This window comes from Miniopterus natalensis, chromosome 1 (genome assembly GCF_054644295.1).
Source record: "Miniopterus natalensis isolate mMinNat1 chromosome 1, mMinNat1.hap1, whole genome shotgun sequence".
Classification (NCBI taxonomy): domain Eukaryota; kingdom Metazoa; phylum Chordata; class Mammalia; order Chiroptera; family Miniopteridae; genus Miniopterus; species Miniopterus natalensis.
The window spans coordinates 19,840,779-19,857,037 of NC_142081.1; the positions used below are offsets into that span (position 1 = coordinate 19,840,779).

General features: G+C 37.8%; 1 protein-coding gene across 1 annotated transcript in view; it reads right to left on the reverse strand.

The window, feature by feature from the left end:
* The window catches only part of TTLL5 (tubulin tyrosine ligase like 5), a 195,129-nt gene that overhangs the window by 115,838 nt on the left and 63,032 nt on the right, over nt 1-16,259 (reverse strand). Inside the window, exons 17-20 of the mRNA XM_087818959.1 lie at nt 11,573-11,686; nt 11,200-11,291; nt 8,566-8,628; nt 4,244-4,282 (exon numbers count right to left, since the gene is read on the reverse strand). Of these exons, the coding sequence (XP_087675085.1) occupies nt 4,244-4,282; nt 8,566-8,628; nt 11,200-11,291; nt 11,573-11,686 (308 nt within the window). The remainder of the gene's footprint in view (nt 1-4,243; nt 4,283-8,565; nt 8,629-11,199; nt 11,292-11,572; nt 11,687-16,259) is intronic.

The following is a 16,259-nucleotide window of genomic DNA, read 5'->3' on the forward strand; positions in this document are numbered from 1 at the left end:
GCAAGGCTCCTTTCATACAGCATGCTTTTGACATTTATCCATGTTGTGTGTATCAGCACTGATCCCTTTTTATTGCTGAGGATTAGTCCATTGTAAAAACAGTCCACAGTTTACCTACTCTCCTGTTGTTAGACACCTAAGTTGTTTCCAGTTTTGGAATATTATGAATGAAGCTGCCGTAAACGTATTTGTACAAGCCATTTTGTGGTTATGTTTTTCATTTCTCCTGAGTAAAGATCTCCAAATGGAATTTTCTAGCCTTTCTAACAAACTGCCAGATCTTTCTAAAGTGCTTGTACTGCCAATGACAATTTATAAGAGTTCCATTACTGGTTCCACATCCTCACCATGTGATGTCAGTCATTCACCACCCCACCCACAGCTTCATTGAAGTATAATTCACAAATAAAATTGTAAGATATTTAAAACATACAACGTGATGATTTGAAAGAATTTTATCCATTTTGCTGGATGTTTAGTGGTATCTCATGACTTAATTTGCAGTTCTCTGATAATTAATGTTGTTAAGCACATTTTCATAAGCATATTGGCTATTCATGTATCTCCCTTTTGATGGCTTGCCTGGTTATTTTCTTAACAGTATCTTATGATAAACAAAAGTTTTTAATTTTGAGAAAATTGAGCTTATCATTTTTTCCTTTTTGTTTATTGCTTTCTGTGTCATGTCTAAAAACTTTTGCCAAACCCAAAGTCAGAGATATTTTCCTCAAGAAGTTTTATTGTAATAGCTTTTATGTTTATGTCTATGAATCATCTTCAATTTTTTAGACAGATAGGGGTTGAGTTTCATTTTTTTTAAATATTGGTATCTAGTTCTAGCCCCACTTGTTCAAGTTTCCTTTCCTCACTGAATTATATTATAAATATAAGCCTATTTCTGGGCTCTTTATTCTGTTTCAGCAATCAATTTTCCACAGTTTTGATTACTATAGCATTACAGAATTTCTGTAAGTCGTGTACTCTAAATCTTTTCCAAGATTATCTTGGATATTCTAACTGTCTTACATTTCCATATAAATAAATAAAACAGTTGGTCAGTTTCTACAAAAAAATTGACTAGACTCATAATTGGGATTGCACTGGATCTTTAGATCAATTTGGAAAGAATGGATATTTACAATATTATGTCTTCTAGTCCATGAACATGACATATCTCTCCACTTATTTAAATCTTTTTAAATGTCTTTAGTATTATTTAGTAACTTTTACTGTGTAGGTATTGAACATAGTTTGTTAAATTTGTCCTAAGAATTTTACATTTTCAAATGCTATTATAAATAGAATTTTAAATTTCACTTTCCAATCATTTATGACTAGTATATTAAAAATGTTTAGTATACTGATCTTGTATCCCAAGATCTTGTTAAGTATACTTGTGTGTTCTTATATTCTGTAGATATCTTGGGATTTTCTACTAACCTGATGTCATCCAAGAATATAGATACTTAACTTTCTCCTTTCCAATATATGTGCCTTTTACTTTTTTTTTTTCTTTCTTTACTGCACTGCTTAGGACCTCTAGTAAAGGAAATACATGTGGTGAGAGCAGATATCTTACCTTATTGCTAATTATAGGGGGAAAGTCTTTTTTTTTTTTTTTTTTTAAATCAGATTGATAAAGTACGCTTCTGTTCCTGATCTACTAAGAGTTTTTCCCACAAACGTTAGTTTTCATCAGATGTTTTTTTCTCCTTTTTTTGCTGCTAATAAAATGATCTGGTGTTTTCCCTTGATTTAATATGATGAATTATATTGACTAATTTTTAAAAATTTTTATTTTATTGATTTTAGAGATAGAAGGGAGAGAGAAACACTGATTTGTTGTCCACTAACTTATGCACCCATTGGTTGATGCTTGTATGTGCCCTGACGGGGGACCGAACCACCAATCCTGGCGCATAGGGACAATGCTCCAACCCAGAGCTATCCTGGCCAGGGCTTGACTAATTTTCAAATGTCAAACCAACCTTGCATTACTGGGGAAAAATCTCACTTTAGTCATATGTATTATCCTTTTTATATACTGGTGGATTCTATTTGCTAATATTCTTTTAAGAAATTCTGTATCTATGTTCACGAAGACATTAGCCTGTGATTTTCTTTTTTTAAAAATGTCTTTGTCAGATTTTGGTGTGATAGTTATGCTGGCATCATAAAATAAATCGGGAAGTGTCCCTTCCTAGATTTTTTTTTTTTTTTTAAATATATCTTTATTGATTTCAGAGAGAGGAAAGGAGAGGGAGAGAGAGAGAGATAGAAACATCAATGATGAGAGGGTCATTGATCGGCTGCAGCCCGCAACCCGGGCATATGCCCTGACCGGGAATCGAACCCTGATCTCCTGGATCCTAGGTCGACACTCAACCGCTGAGCCATGCCTGGCCGGGCCCTTCCTAGATTTTTGAAAGAGTTTGTGTAAGACTGGTTTTCTTCCTCAAATGCTTGATAGAGTTTACCAGTGAAACTACTAGACTTGGAGTTTTCTTTGTAGAAAGGTTTTTGATTACAAATTCAATATTCTGAAGAGGAATAGGGTTATTCAAATATTTTATTTTGGCTTATGTCAGTTTTGCTAAGTGTTTCCTCTCCACCAGGAATTCAGACATTTCATCTAAGTTGTCAAGGTAGTGGAATAAGGTTAATAATATTCCCTTAAAATCTTTCTTATGTCTGTAAAATCTATAGTGATATCCCTCTTTTCTATCTCATATTGGTAATTAGTGTTCTCTGTTTTTTTCTAGATCCGTCTACATAAGAGTTTATCAATTCTGCTATCTTATCAATGAACAATTTCAGATTTTATTGATTTTCTTTGTTTTCCATTTATTTGCTATTTGCCCTTTATTACTTCCTTTATTCTACTCACTTTGAGTTACACTTCTCTTTCCAGTTTCATAAAACGGGTATTAGATCAGCGACTTAGGACTGTTTTCTAATACAAGCACTTGAAGATATAAATTTCCCTTGAAGCACTCCCTTAGCAGCATCCCACACAGTTTCATGTTATATTTTTATTACCTTCTGGTTCAAAATTGTTCTAATTTCCTTCATGATTTCTTCTTTCAACCAAGCATTATTTAGAAATGTGTTAATTCCTAAATATTTGGAGATTTTCTATTGTTACTTGTTTCTAATTCCACTGTGGTCAAGGGATATACCCCATATGATTTTAATCCTTTTAAATAGATTAAGATTTGTTTCATGCTATAGCATATGGTCTGTCATGCCACTTTTCATTTGCTTATGCCTCTATACCACAAAAAAACCCTTACTGATGGCCATTTAAAATGAATGGCAAAAAAGGAACAAAGGACAGAACTCATTGATCTTTAAATATTCTTATTGTTTAAGGTTTTATTTTTCTTACTTTTTATTTTGTTTTTACTAATTTCCAAATTGATAGCATATACTCCAGGAAGCATATTCCTTGACTAAAAACTGGAGGAAACTTATAAACTAAGTATGACTTTCATTTGGAAACAAGCTACAAACTTGATTTCTCTATTTTCCTTTAATTAAATGACAATCATTAGTTTTCCTTTCTTAAAGAAAAATTAGATTTGAATGAGAAATGAGTTTATCTTCATCCTTACATGTAGAACAAAAAGCTAGATCTAGAATGCTGCTTCTTGTTCTCATTTTGCTTTTTAAAGAGATATAAAACAAAGGGGATGTATGTAATGTCTCAAATTAGAGAGTGTGAGTTTAGGCTGAAGAGTTCGTTGTGATTGGAATCTTCAGTTGAATAAGGCCATCCCAGCCCTTCCTCTAAGACCTTTCTCTCCTCTGCCAAAATGAACAGCCACAGGTATTTTGCATACCTTTAGTTCTGTGGCAAACTGGGAGCAGTTCTACTCAGTCCCATAAGGTGCAGAGCTGTATGTCCCAGGAATGTCAAGGCTAAAACATAACCTTTTACTTGAATCTAACACGAACAGTCTTGAAATCTCATTAATACTTCGGTCTCTCTTGCATATCCAAATAAGAATACTATTATTATGAGTTGAAATGATATACCTGTAGTTACAAATAAGTACATAAATCCCAAACTTCATTTGTAAAAAGTTGCCACAGAATAGTATTTCAATAGAAAACATTTTTATGTTACTACTCAAGCTCAGCCAAACTGAAAATGGGTATATGAAGTATATCATGCTTAGTCTGTGCATGATCACATACTACGCACATGGAAAAAATTGCTCAACTTTTAAAAATCAGTTACCGTGTTCTTCCTGTCAATAAGCTTCTTCTTGGGTTTCCCCTAGAGAAGTAGAAAGGACAAGTGGGTTAGAGTCCTATGCGGATATTCTCTCCTGAGTTCTCTCTTTCTCTCCCTCTCTCTCTCTGACACACACACACACACACACACACACACCCCCGAAATTTGTAGTGTAGAGATTCAATATGCAATTATGCCAGGGAAGGCATCCTGAGGGAGAAGCAGAGAGATGCATTGAGAATATGGTCAGAATAGAATCCAGTGCCCTGAGCTTGAGGGAGGATCAGTGAAAAACAGAGCTAGAAGAAAGGAGTTCTAGAAAAAAACCTAACAATTCCTTGCATGTGTATTTGTAGTCATAAACCAGGCCACAGTATTCTTCACAACAGTCACGTGAAGAAGTCATCAGCCCCATTTACAAAAAGACCATTTTGTGACATGCCCACGGTCAGAGCTTAACAAGTTTAAATTTGAACCCAGGGCTTAGGTCTCTCTATACTTTCACTGAACTGTATTAGGAAAAGAAAACAATGGCAATTCTGATGAGGTTCAAAAAGCTGCTCAGGAGAAATAGATCTTCTACATGTGATGCTTGCTCTCCAGGACTTGCTGGGCTCTAACGAAAGGAAGTGAATTCCATTCATGTTTAAATTGGCTTTTGTTTTTCTTTTAAAACATTTTCTCCTCATTCAATTTCCTCTCACCTAAGACTCTTTTAAAAATTTCCCCAGTTTTACTTAAATTCATTTGTAAAGGTGTATATTTAGTTCAGTACAATTTTATCACTATGCAAGTTCATGGAGCCAACACTGGACAAGATACTGAACAAGTCCATCACCATAAGGATCCCATGTTGCCCTTTCATGACGACTCACCTCTTACCTAACCCCAGGCTCCCTTCAATCTGTTCTCCATTCTAAAATTTTATCATTTCAAAATATTATATAAATGGAATCACACATGTAACCTTTGGTACTTTTTTAAAAGATGCAAATGCAATCAATATCAAGATTTTCTATCTATAGAAAATCAAGTGAAAAGTATGTCTTCACCAAGATGTTTTGTCTTTCCCTTCCTATGTCTTCTATTTATGCTAATGCCCTCATATCGTCACACTGTCATCAGAAAGTCTCAAGATGAGTTTAACTTTTCCATCAGATAATGGTTTTTTCCACTAATTTGCAATTATGGTTTCACATTACCATCACCTAGGCAGCTTTTTAGTAAGTACTAATACTTCAGTCTGGGGGTGAGACTGGGGATAAACATGGTTTACAAGACCCCCAGGTGTTACTAATATGACAGGGTTAAAAATACTGCCATACTGTAAGAAAGTATGTACGACACTGTTGGCCAGGGCAGGGTGGTTAGGTGAGGGAGGAGTGGAGGAGGGCAGGAAAGACAGACAAAATTAATCTAAAGGAAATGATTAGAGAATTAGTTTGAAAGTAGTTCTGACAATAATACAATGGAATCTGCAAGAGGGAAAACATCAATTCAGATTGAAGAGAACAGACTATTGAAAGATGTTAGGGCTTGCAATAAATACAATTACAATTTTTCAATATTTCCAAAGAGTTTCTGTGCGTGAGCCTACCATGTGGTAGATTCTTGATACTGATAAAGATGAACATAACAAAGTATTTACTCTTAAAAGTCAACTTATAAAGTAGACAGACTAGTTAGTAAACAGGCAATTATAATATATGAGAATCTAAATCAGACTGAGGGGTTAAAAGGGCTGGGAGAACCTCCTCCTAGTTCAGGTAGGAGGATGAAGGACAGAGCGAGAAAAGGATTTGGGGACGCACTAAAGGTCATTCTAAGGTACGGCGAGTCCGTAAGGATAAGGGGGCATGAAAGAGCAAGTAGATGGGGTCTGGCTGGCCCCGGGTTGTGTGGAGAAATGGAGACCAGGCTGAAAAGGTAGTCCAGAGTAGATCATGAGGGCCTTTCTCTGCTAAACAAGAAAATTTGGGTATTTTTTAATCCAAGTTTTAGAATGCAGAAGTGTTAACTGGGGCCCGAAGAAAAAATTCAGGGAGTAGATAGAAAAAATATTAATCTTCCTAACTGAAATTTAGCATTTCCTTCACATACAGGTAGGAAAACATCCTCAGTAGTATTAGTGTGACTTCATTACCAAAAGAAATACCATGTTTTTTCACATTACTTTAGAATTGTTGACAGGTGTCTCAAAATATTGCCAACATTTATGATACTTTTTAAAGTACAGTGGTTATGAAACCCACTGCTAGGTGTTGTTATTGAATGTGTTAATAAAAAGCACACATATTATTCATCTCAAATTTTTTTATAGTATGCTACCCTAGGAGACTGTTTCCTAATTTTGGCTATTGTGGTGCTCCACCCTGCCTTTCCCTCATATGAAGTCCAAATGTGGAACAACCAAGATGCAAGCACAGAGTCCACGTCAGTTCAGAAACAGACCAATACGACCTGCGAGGAAACTCGTGCAACCTGCCTATCCTACAACAGTCCATTACTTATAAATATGACTGCAAATCAGATCATCAAATATGTGAGAAAATATCACAGTATAAACTAGACAGAATGATATAAACAGAACTAATCCAGAAGAATTAAATATAATACAAAAAACAGAAATATTAAACTAATTAAGAAAGTTAAAGAGCCCTCGCCTGTATGGCTCAGTTGGTTAGGCATCCTCCTACCCACCTGGAAGATGCTGGATTGATTCCAGTCAAGGGCACATACCCAGGTTGGGGGCTTGATCCCCAGTGGGAGGCATGCAGGAGGCAGCCAATTGATGTTGCTCTCTCCTATCGATGTTTCTTTCTCTCTCTCTGTCTCCCTTCCTCTCTCTCTAAAAATCAATAAACTATTCTTTAAAAAAACAAAGTCAAACAGATATGAAAAGATATTACATCCAAAAACTATGAAAACTAATCAGAAAGCAAAAATAGTTCTTCGATATTAAAGTCGTACTTGCCAAAATAAAAAAATAAACAACCCTCTTCTGTGCTGGTCTCAAATAGCAAGATAAGGCTGAAGTTTTTAGAGTTTAGATTTATTTAGAGTTTTAGGAGACAAAGTTCAAATTCTCCCAGAATTTAAAGCTAAGAGATAATGACATGAAAAGTATGAGAAAAAAGTAAAGAACTATGGAGGACATAGCAAAAGATCCAAAGCTCATCTAACAGAAGTTCCACGAGGAGAGGAAAGGCTGGATGAGGGGTATATTTCCTACAGTTGAAAGACTTAAATCTTCAGACTGAAAGTGCTCAGCTACTACAAAACCAAAGTAATGAAAAGTAACACATATGAACTCTAAAGACAGGGGAGCCTCGTAAAAAAACAGCTTCTGTGTCTTCTAAGTAAATCTGAAGATCTCTTTCATTAGAAGTTGCACAGTGTAATTAGTTCATCAAAGGTAATAACCACAAATTTACAGAGCGAAATTGCAAATCCCATATATTTCCTGATAATAGATCATGAAATTGCAAGAAATGGCTAAAATCTGGGTATCTATTTTAAGAATCCTGATAAAAAGGACATATACCATGAATCTAACATAGGTTCCTCTAAATAACAGAGGTACTTTATTTTGATAGTCAATTACTGAACTGTACTGTAATGCAGCTATGTCTCAGGGGCAGCAAAGTATGTGGGACTAAGCGGTCTCTGATTGCTGTGCTATTTGAATTCCAATGTCTGTTTTCCATCATTTTCCCCTATTTCCCCTATTGAGGTTATCAGTTGTCATTTCTCACAATTCTCAGCATATTTATTTTGTGAATTACCTCCCCTCCACCTTTTCTAATCTGATCATTCTAATCTCTTCTAGTCTGGAAAAACAGATTACCATGTCTGCTAAAATTGTGTCTAAAGTAAAAAGGCACTGAATAAGGGCCTTCCTTTAAAAAGAATAAAGTTTAGGGCATCTGTTAAGATTATTTAAAGATCTTTATGATTTAACTTTTAAAATTAAAAGATCTTTAAAATTTATATTCCAAAGCACCAAGCAAAGTGTTAGACACCTGGTTAATACTCAATAAATCTATTAATAAAAAGGTATATTTGTTAGTAGTGAAACACATATTCCCCACTCTACATAAAGGCAGCTGAACTAGTTTAACTTTCTTAGCCTCTAGAAATGTTACAAAGTGCTGAGAGTGAATGAATCCTAGAAAAATGAGTTATTATGCTGTTTTCTGCAAGGCCCTTTTTATCAAAGATTTTACACGAAGACTTTTATAGAGCTTTTTTCCTTCATTTGCATGTACTATTTCCTAATTTTGTGACCTAGTCCTACCAAATTTTTAAGAATAGCAAATGCCCACCTGTCCGGAAAGAGACGCGTTGCTAGCATATAGTTCATGGAGGTCTTGTGTTCGAGGTAGGACCTGAAAGACAAAGAAAGAAACTGGTTATTTCTTAAACTTGTTGACAGAAAATACAGAAATAAAACCACAGAAGTGACAGGTTGCTAATATACTGTTTCTAAGGTGGCAAAAGAGGAGGCAGTTGCTCAAATTAAAATTATAAAATACTAGAGTAGCAGCAAATATAGTAAAGTGAAAAAAATAGAGGACTTCATTTAGAAGATAAGAACTAAAAGCAGGATTTCTTGCATTATTAAAAGATGATATAGTAAATTCAGAAAATAAAACTGAAAAAATGAAAATGAAACCACCACGAAAAAATCCTATCTAGGTGGAGGAAATGGTTAAATGAAACTGGGAATGGGGGATGCAAAACCATGAAATTGTGGACACAAGATTGTTTCAATCAAGATATTCCACAAGAGCTTTCAATGGCTCCTTGATGCCTATTGCTGGAGGCATACACACTTTCTTCCAAGCTTTCAAAGTTGGATAATCTGTACCACCGATTAACTCACACTTTGTCCATACGGTTCCCCAACATGGACCCTGCAGTACAGCCAGGCAAGTCTCCTTACAATCCTCTCACACCACACCTCCCACTGATCTTTCTGCCTCTGCCCTACTGCACGAAGTCTTCCTGATATGACTGCTCCAAGTCTATCGACGTGCCTTTGTCTGAACTACCCTGACCTTTAGCGTCTATCTGAGGGACTTATCATATACTGTCTCATAGAGTAAAATTTTTCTTCTTGGAAAGCAGCTTGATAAAGCAGGAAAAAAGTAGGATCTGGAGTTAAAGATCCCTGAATCAAGTCCTGCTGTGAGATCATGAACAAGTTACACAACTTTCCAGGGCCTCACTTTCCTTATTAAAATGAGAATAACAATTATGTTTAAGTATAATTACATAGAGCTATATAAATCTGAGCTATTTTTATTATATGTATACATAATTTCTCCATCATCATACTGTTAACTCTCAAAGAGCAGGGATGCCATATAATATTTTATACTCCAGACCACCAAGCAAAGTACTAGACACTTAGTTAATACTCAGTAAATGTGTATTAATAAAAATTTGGATAACTGGACTTCACTGAAATTTAAAACTTCTGTTCTTTAAAAGCCACTGCTACAAAAGTGAAAAAGTAGCCACATATTTGAAGAAAATATTAACAATGTAAATATCTGAGAAAGGACTTGTATCAATAGTCCTTTAAAACACAGTAATAAAAAGATAAAAATCCTAAATTTAATATGGAAAAATAAGGTACACAAATAGTCAATAGCACATGAATGCTCAATATCATAATTCATAGACGAGAAAATTAAAACCATAGAGATATGCTAATACCAGAATGCCTAAAACTAAAAGCCTGACAATAACAAGTGTTGACAAGGATAGGGAGCAACTGGAACTCTTAGATATTTTATATTGGCAAAATGTAAAATAGTACTACTATCCTTTATTCCTTATCAAATGACCCACCTATTCCATTCCTATGTATGAATTTACTTATTTTAAAAAATATGTCTTTATTGATTTCAGAGAGAGGAAAGGACAGGGAGAGAGAGAAACATCAATGATGAGAGAGTCACTGATCAGCTGCCTCCTGCAAGCCCCCTACTGGGGATCGAGCCTGCAACCCAGCCATGTGCCCTGACTGGGAATCAAACCACGATCATAGGTCAGTGCTCAACTGCTTAGCCATGCGGGCAGGCTATCCATTCCTATGTATTTATCCAAGAGAAATAAAAACATATATCCATACAGGTACTTGTACATGAATGTTCATAGCAGCTTTCTCCATAAGAGCCCCAAACTGGACACAACCCTAATGCTGTACAACAGCTGAATGGATAAACAAATTGTGGTATATTCATATACTAAAACAGTACCTAACTATAATAAGGCGTGAACTCTTACTTTAAAAAACAACATAGATATATCTCAAAAACATTGCACCAAAAAGAATCCTGACACCAAACAGTACATACTGTATGATTCCATTTATATGAAATTCTAGAAAAACTAGAGTGACATAACATAAAGAAAAATAGAAGATGTCTGAGACTTGAGGTAATGGGGGATTGACTATTAAGGGATATGAGGGAACTTCTGGAGGCGATGGAAATGTTCTATAACTTGATTGTGGTGATGGCAGTAAATTGGTGTTTACATTTGTTAAAACTCATCACTGAACTGTACACTTAAAATGGATGCATTTTATTGCATGTAAACCAGATCTTGATGACTAAAATTAAACAACATATTGTTTAGGCAGACCTATAAATGATAAAAGTTTTTTTTGTATCAAGGTAATGATAAACACAAAATTTAGGAGTGTCCAACCCTGAGTTAGTGGGCTAGTTAGGAAAGAGGCAAGGGATTAAAGAGGAGTAATGCACAGGTAGATTAAATTATTGTTAATGCTCTAGTTCTTGGATTGGGTAATATTCATACTTAGAAATAAATAAACAAAATAAGAAAGGTGCCACGAGGGGAGCCACGATGATACTGTGTCACAATAATCCAACTGTGTGGATCTAAGGTATAGACTTAAAAAAAAAAGGTAGTAGTCACCTCACCCATATATTTCCCATGTTTCTGATGTAGGGAATATGCGAATAAATCCACCTCTCCGATCATTTTCTTCCTTCACTCTCCGTAAAACTTTGATCTACATGGAGAAAGAGAAAATACAATGAGTACCTATTTTGAAAATTGGAATCCATGTGGTTATAGGACACAACAGAGTTATGACCCATGAATATGAAAGAAGCATGAGGGAGAAATTAATTATAGTTAAGATACTGTTTTCTGAGAAGAAATCTCCCCCATCTTGAATCTTATCTTTTTCAATATAAGACAGGAGTTGGTCATGAATATTATAATTATAACTCACTAATTTTCACTGACCCCTGTGTTAACCCACAAAAGCCTGAGGCACAGTTATCTTACCTCCTCCATCGACAGACCAAGCACAGAACCACCTAACTTGGTGGGCACCTTCTCCCGGGCTGAGCCCACAAGGTTTTTCATCTCTGCATCACTGGCAGAGAGTGGGCGGGCGCGCTAAAAAGAAGGAAAAACAAACTAACAAACCCATTTTTATTCTCTTTCTTCATGTCTCTCTCTTCAGTCCCTCAACATCATTATCTTTCTGAATATGTGTAAGCTCAAATCCAAAGCCCAATGTCTGCCATTAATCCCTTAGCTGGAAACCCTGGGAAACAGATGAAAGCCAGTAAACTCAAAGGCAAGAGGAGAAAACAGAAGAGTAGAAAAATACTCTGGGTTGAGAGAAACAAGCAGGAAAAAAGAAAGATGTCTCCATGTCTTTCTAAGCGAGTACTCCGAATCTTAGTTTAGAATACATTTAATATTTTCAAGAACATGGGGGAAATCTGAAAAAAAACTCAATATAAAATTAAGTGTGTATTTACTTCAGTAACTATACTCTTTTCAGCACTGGGGAAGGGGAACTGAGACATAAGACAGAAAACCAAGGAGCAATCTGTAATAAATAAAAAGTTGGGCTGTGGGATGTTTTAGAATTTGCGTGGGAATATACTGTGATGAGAGTCATCAGTGACACATAAAAGAACCGTGACCAAAAGACTACAACTTGAGAAATACTCGGGCTGCTGGACATGAAGAGACCTGAATCAAGGACAACTGCCCTGGGCACTCCACGAAGACAAACAAATGTGCCATGCTCACCACGGATCCCCCAAAATGATCTGCGCTATTTCCCCTTCTGAGTGATGATCAGGAAGGCCATCTGAGAACAAAAGTTTTAAGTGACTTTGATGTTATGTGAACAGAAAAATATAAAGGTAACATGGGAAGTCAGATGGTATAAAGCATGAGAATAGACTATTATTGAAACAGATGAAATGACTGATAAAATAAGACGAACCTACCAAGTAGGAAAAATATGAAATAATTCAAGAAATGCGGGTGTAAGTTGACTTTCTAAATTCCTAGAAGTAACTTTGACCAGAAAGAAAAGGCCCCATTGTCAGAAGCTATTCCTGCATTTACTTTTCTCTTTGTGTAGATTATCTATGAAAAGGCATTCTGGTCTTTTGACCTTTTGGGCAATACTCACTGTTATGGACTGAATGTTTGTGTCCCCTCAAATTCATATGTTGAAGCCCTAACCTAACCCTCCCCCCATGTGATGGTATTTAGAGGTGTGGCTTTTGGGAGGCAATTAGGGTTAGATGAGGTCAGAAGGGTGAGGTCTTGGTCTGATGGAATTAGTGCCCTTAAGAGCTTTCTCTCCCCACCCTCCCCCAAGCAGGTGCAAGGAAGAGGTCATGTGAGCACACAGTGAGATGGCGGCCACCTACAGGCCAAGAGAAGAGGCCTCAGAATAAAACCTACCTTGCCAGGCCCTTGATCTTGCACTTCCCAGCCTCCAGAGCTGCGAGAAACACATTTCTGTGGTTTAAACCACACAGTCTATGGTTATTTTGTTACAGCAGCCCAAGCTAACTAATACATCCCTGTATACAAATAACCATGAATGGTTTTACCTTTGGACACAAGGGAGACCAATTTATATACTAATCTTCAAAGCTAGGATGGGAGTTATAAAAATAGATTTTCTGATAGGTAACTCCATGATGAGATATCTATATAAAGAAAAACCATGAAATTAGCAGATATAAGCAACATGTGAAGGCAGGGACTTTATCTGTTTAGCTTTGCCTGTGGTATTTTCAGCATCCGGAACAGTACTCAGCACAGAGCAGGATGTCAATAAATATTTGTTGAACAAATAAAAAAATAAAAAAATAAATAAATGTGCTGACACACAGATCAATCATGTTTAGAATAAAACTGCAAGGAAACAAGATGGCACCGTAGGTAACAGCTGCATCCGCCGCCTCCCGCAACCACATCAAAATTACAACTAAAATACAGAACCACCATCACTCAGAGCCTCCTGAAATCTGGCTGAACAGAAGCCCTACAAGCAGGGAGCTGAAGGAGCACCGAGAGTGGTGGGGGGGGCGGAGACGCCGGCAGATCCAGGCTAAAATGCAGAGATGTGGCCGCGGGCCCACACCCAGTGCCCCGGGTTAAACCCGGGAGAGAATCTCGGCGGTGGGAGTTTCCCAGAGGAGTGAGGGGCCCCAGCCCAGGGCTCCAGGGCTGGGAAGAGACGTCCCCACAGCTCAGGGCTGTGAAACCAGCGGGGACTGTCTCTGAGGGCCGCAGAGGCTGCGGGAGCCCCAGCAGCTCCTCTTACAGGGCCCGCACACGGACTCACTCGGACACGCTCCCTCTGAGCCCAGCGCCGGGCAGCAGCTTGAAAGAACCTGGGACACTTGGGGAGGAACTAACCTGCCTGAAATCCGGGCGAAAGGTGGAGGGGCAGCTTTCTCCCAGGCAGAAGAGCTGGCAGAGACCATGGCTCCTTTGGCGAGCCTTCCCCCCACACGGCCCGCAGGCAGATGCCATATTTGAATAGCAGCACCTGACCCACACCTTTGGCCCCGCCCCGTGATTCCCAGAGGCCCCGCCCCTCCCCACCTGCAGCTCATCCAGGCCATTTCCAGTGGCTTTTCTGTGCAAGTGGCCTCTCAAGCCTCATGCTTAGGACTTTCCTAAAATCTCTCAAACAAGCAGCAGCGGGCCTCATACAGCTTGATAAGTGGCCCCAGGCCTGGCACTAGCGGCAGCCTGCACTGGCTCATAGCTTGGCCTCTCCTGGGCACCTCCAAGCGCAGCACAAGTAGCAGCCAACTACGGTTTGCTGTGTAGTCATGCTGGGTGGCCCTGGGCAAGGCACTGGCACAGGCTGACTTTGCACCTCCTGGGAGGCCTCAGAGACAGTGCACCTGGTGGTCAGACTCAATCATGCTGGATTACAATCCTATCACATCCACAAGTGACACACTCAAGGGGCGCACTTGGTGAATACCAAAGCTCCACTGAAGTAAATCCTGCTCCATAGGGGTGTCTCCAGCACAGCAGCTCTCTGGCCGTAGTTCCAGCTGGTCCTCAGAGCTGATTGGTCTGGGGGTCAATTCCTCCCAGGGACACCAAGAGCAACCAAGGCTCAACTACAACAGGCAGTGCACACAGCCCACACAGGGGAGCTCAAGTGACTGGGGAGACAGCTGAGCCACTGGACCCTACAGGACACCTACTACACAAAGCCACTCTACAAATTCCAGGAGACATAGCAGCTCTACCTAATATGTAGAAACAAACACCAGGAAGCAGCCAAAATGCAGAAGCAAAGAAACATGTCACAAAAGAAAGAACAAAAGAAATCTCTAGAAAAGGAACTAAATGAAATAGATCCAAGCAAGCTAACAGATACAAAGTTCAGAATAATGATTATAAGGATGCTCAAGGATATTAGTAAGAGTATGACGAAAATAATTGAGAAAATCGATGACATAATAAAGGACCAATTTGAAATAAAGGCTACACGAACTGAAATGAAGAATAATTTACAGGGAATCAACAGTAGAGTAGAGGACGCTGAGAATCAAATCAGCAATTTGCAACATGAGGAAACAAAAAACACCAAACCAGAAGAGCAAAAAGAAAAAAAGAATCCAGAAATATAAAGATACCATAAGGAGCCTCTGCGACAACTTCAAGAAGCCCAACATTCGTATTATTGGGGTGGCAGAAGGAAAGGAAAGACAGCAAGAAATTGAAAACCTATTTGAAAAAATAATTACAGAAAACTTCCCCTACCTGGGGAAAGAAATCGACTTACAAGTCCAGGAAGCACAGAGGGTTCCAAACAAGAGGAACCCAAAGAGGCTCACAGCAAGACACATCATAATTAAAATGCCAAAGGTTAAAGACAAAGAGAGAATCTTAAAAGCAGCAAGAGAAAAGCAATTAATTACATACAAGGGAGCACTCATACGACTGCCAGCTGATTTCTCAACAGAAACTTTCCAGGCCAGAAGGGAGTGGCAAGAAATATTCAAAGTGATGAAAAACATGGAACTACAACCAAGCTTACTCTACCCAGCAAAGCTATCATTTAGAACTGAAGGTCAGATAAAGAGCTTCTCAGACAAGGAAAAGCTAAAGGAGTTCTTCACCACCAGACCAGCACTACAGGAAATGTTGAAGGGTCTTCTTTAAGAAGAAGCTAATGAACAAAGGAATCTGATGAACTAAATAGATCCAGAGACACTGACGCATGTAACAGACGATTATATTTCAGAGGGAAGAGGGAAGGGGGGTGGAGGGTGGGAAGAGATTAACCAAAGAAGTTACAGGCATATATGCATAACCCATGGACACAGTCAATGATGGGGTAAAGGCCTGGGGAGGGGGTGGGAGCAAGGTGGAGGGAGTCAATTGGGGGGGGGATGGGACACCTGTAATACTTTCAACAATAAAGATAAATTAAATAAAATAAAAAAAGAATAAAACTTTGCAAAAAAATTTGGGAAAATTTTTAATTCCCTTCCAATTTTACTTGAATCCTTAGTAAAATAATCAAACAAATATTAAAAGAAAAAAAATCCATAAACATTTAGTTTAATGGGTTATAAAATATAGAAGCATGGACACTGCTTTATGTTAAAAGATGCTTTAAAATTTTGATTTTCAGGACAAAATTACAAAACAGGGAATGTAGAAAATAGATTTAATG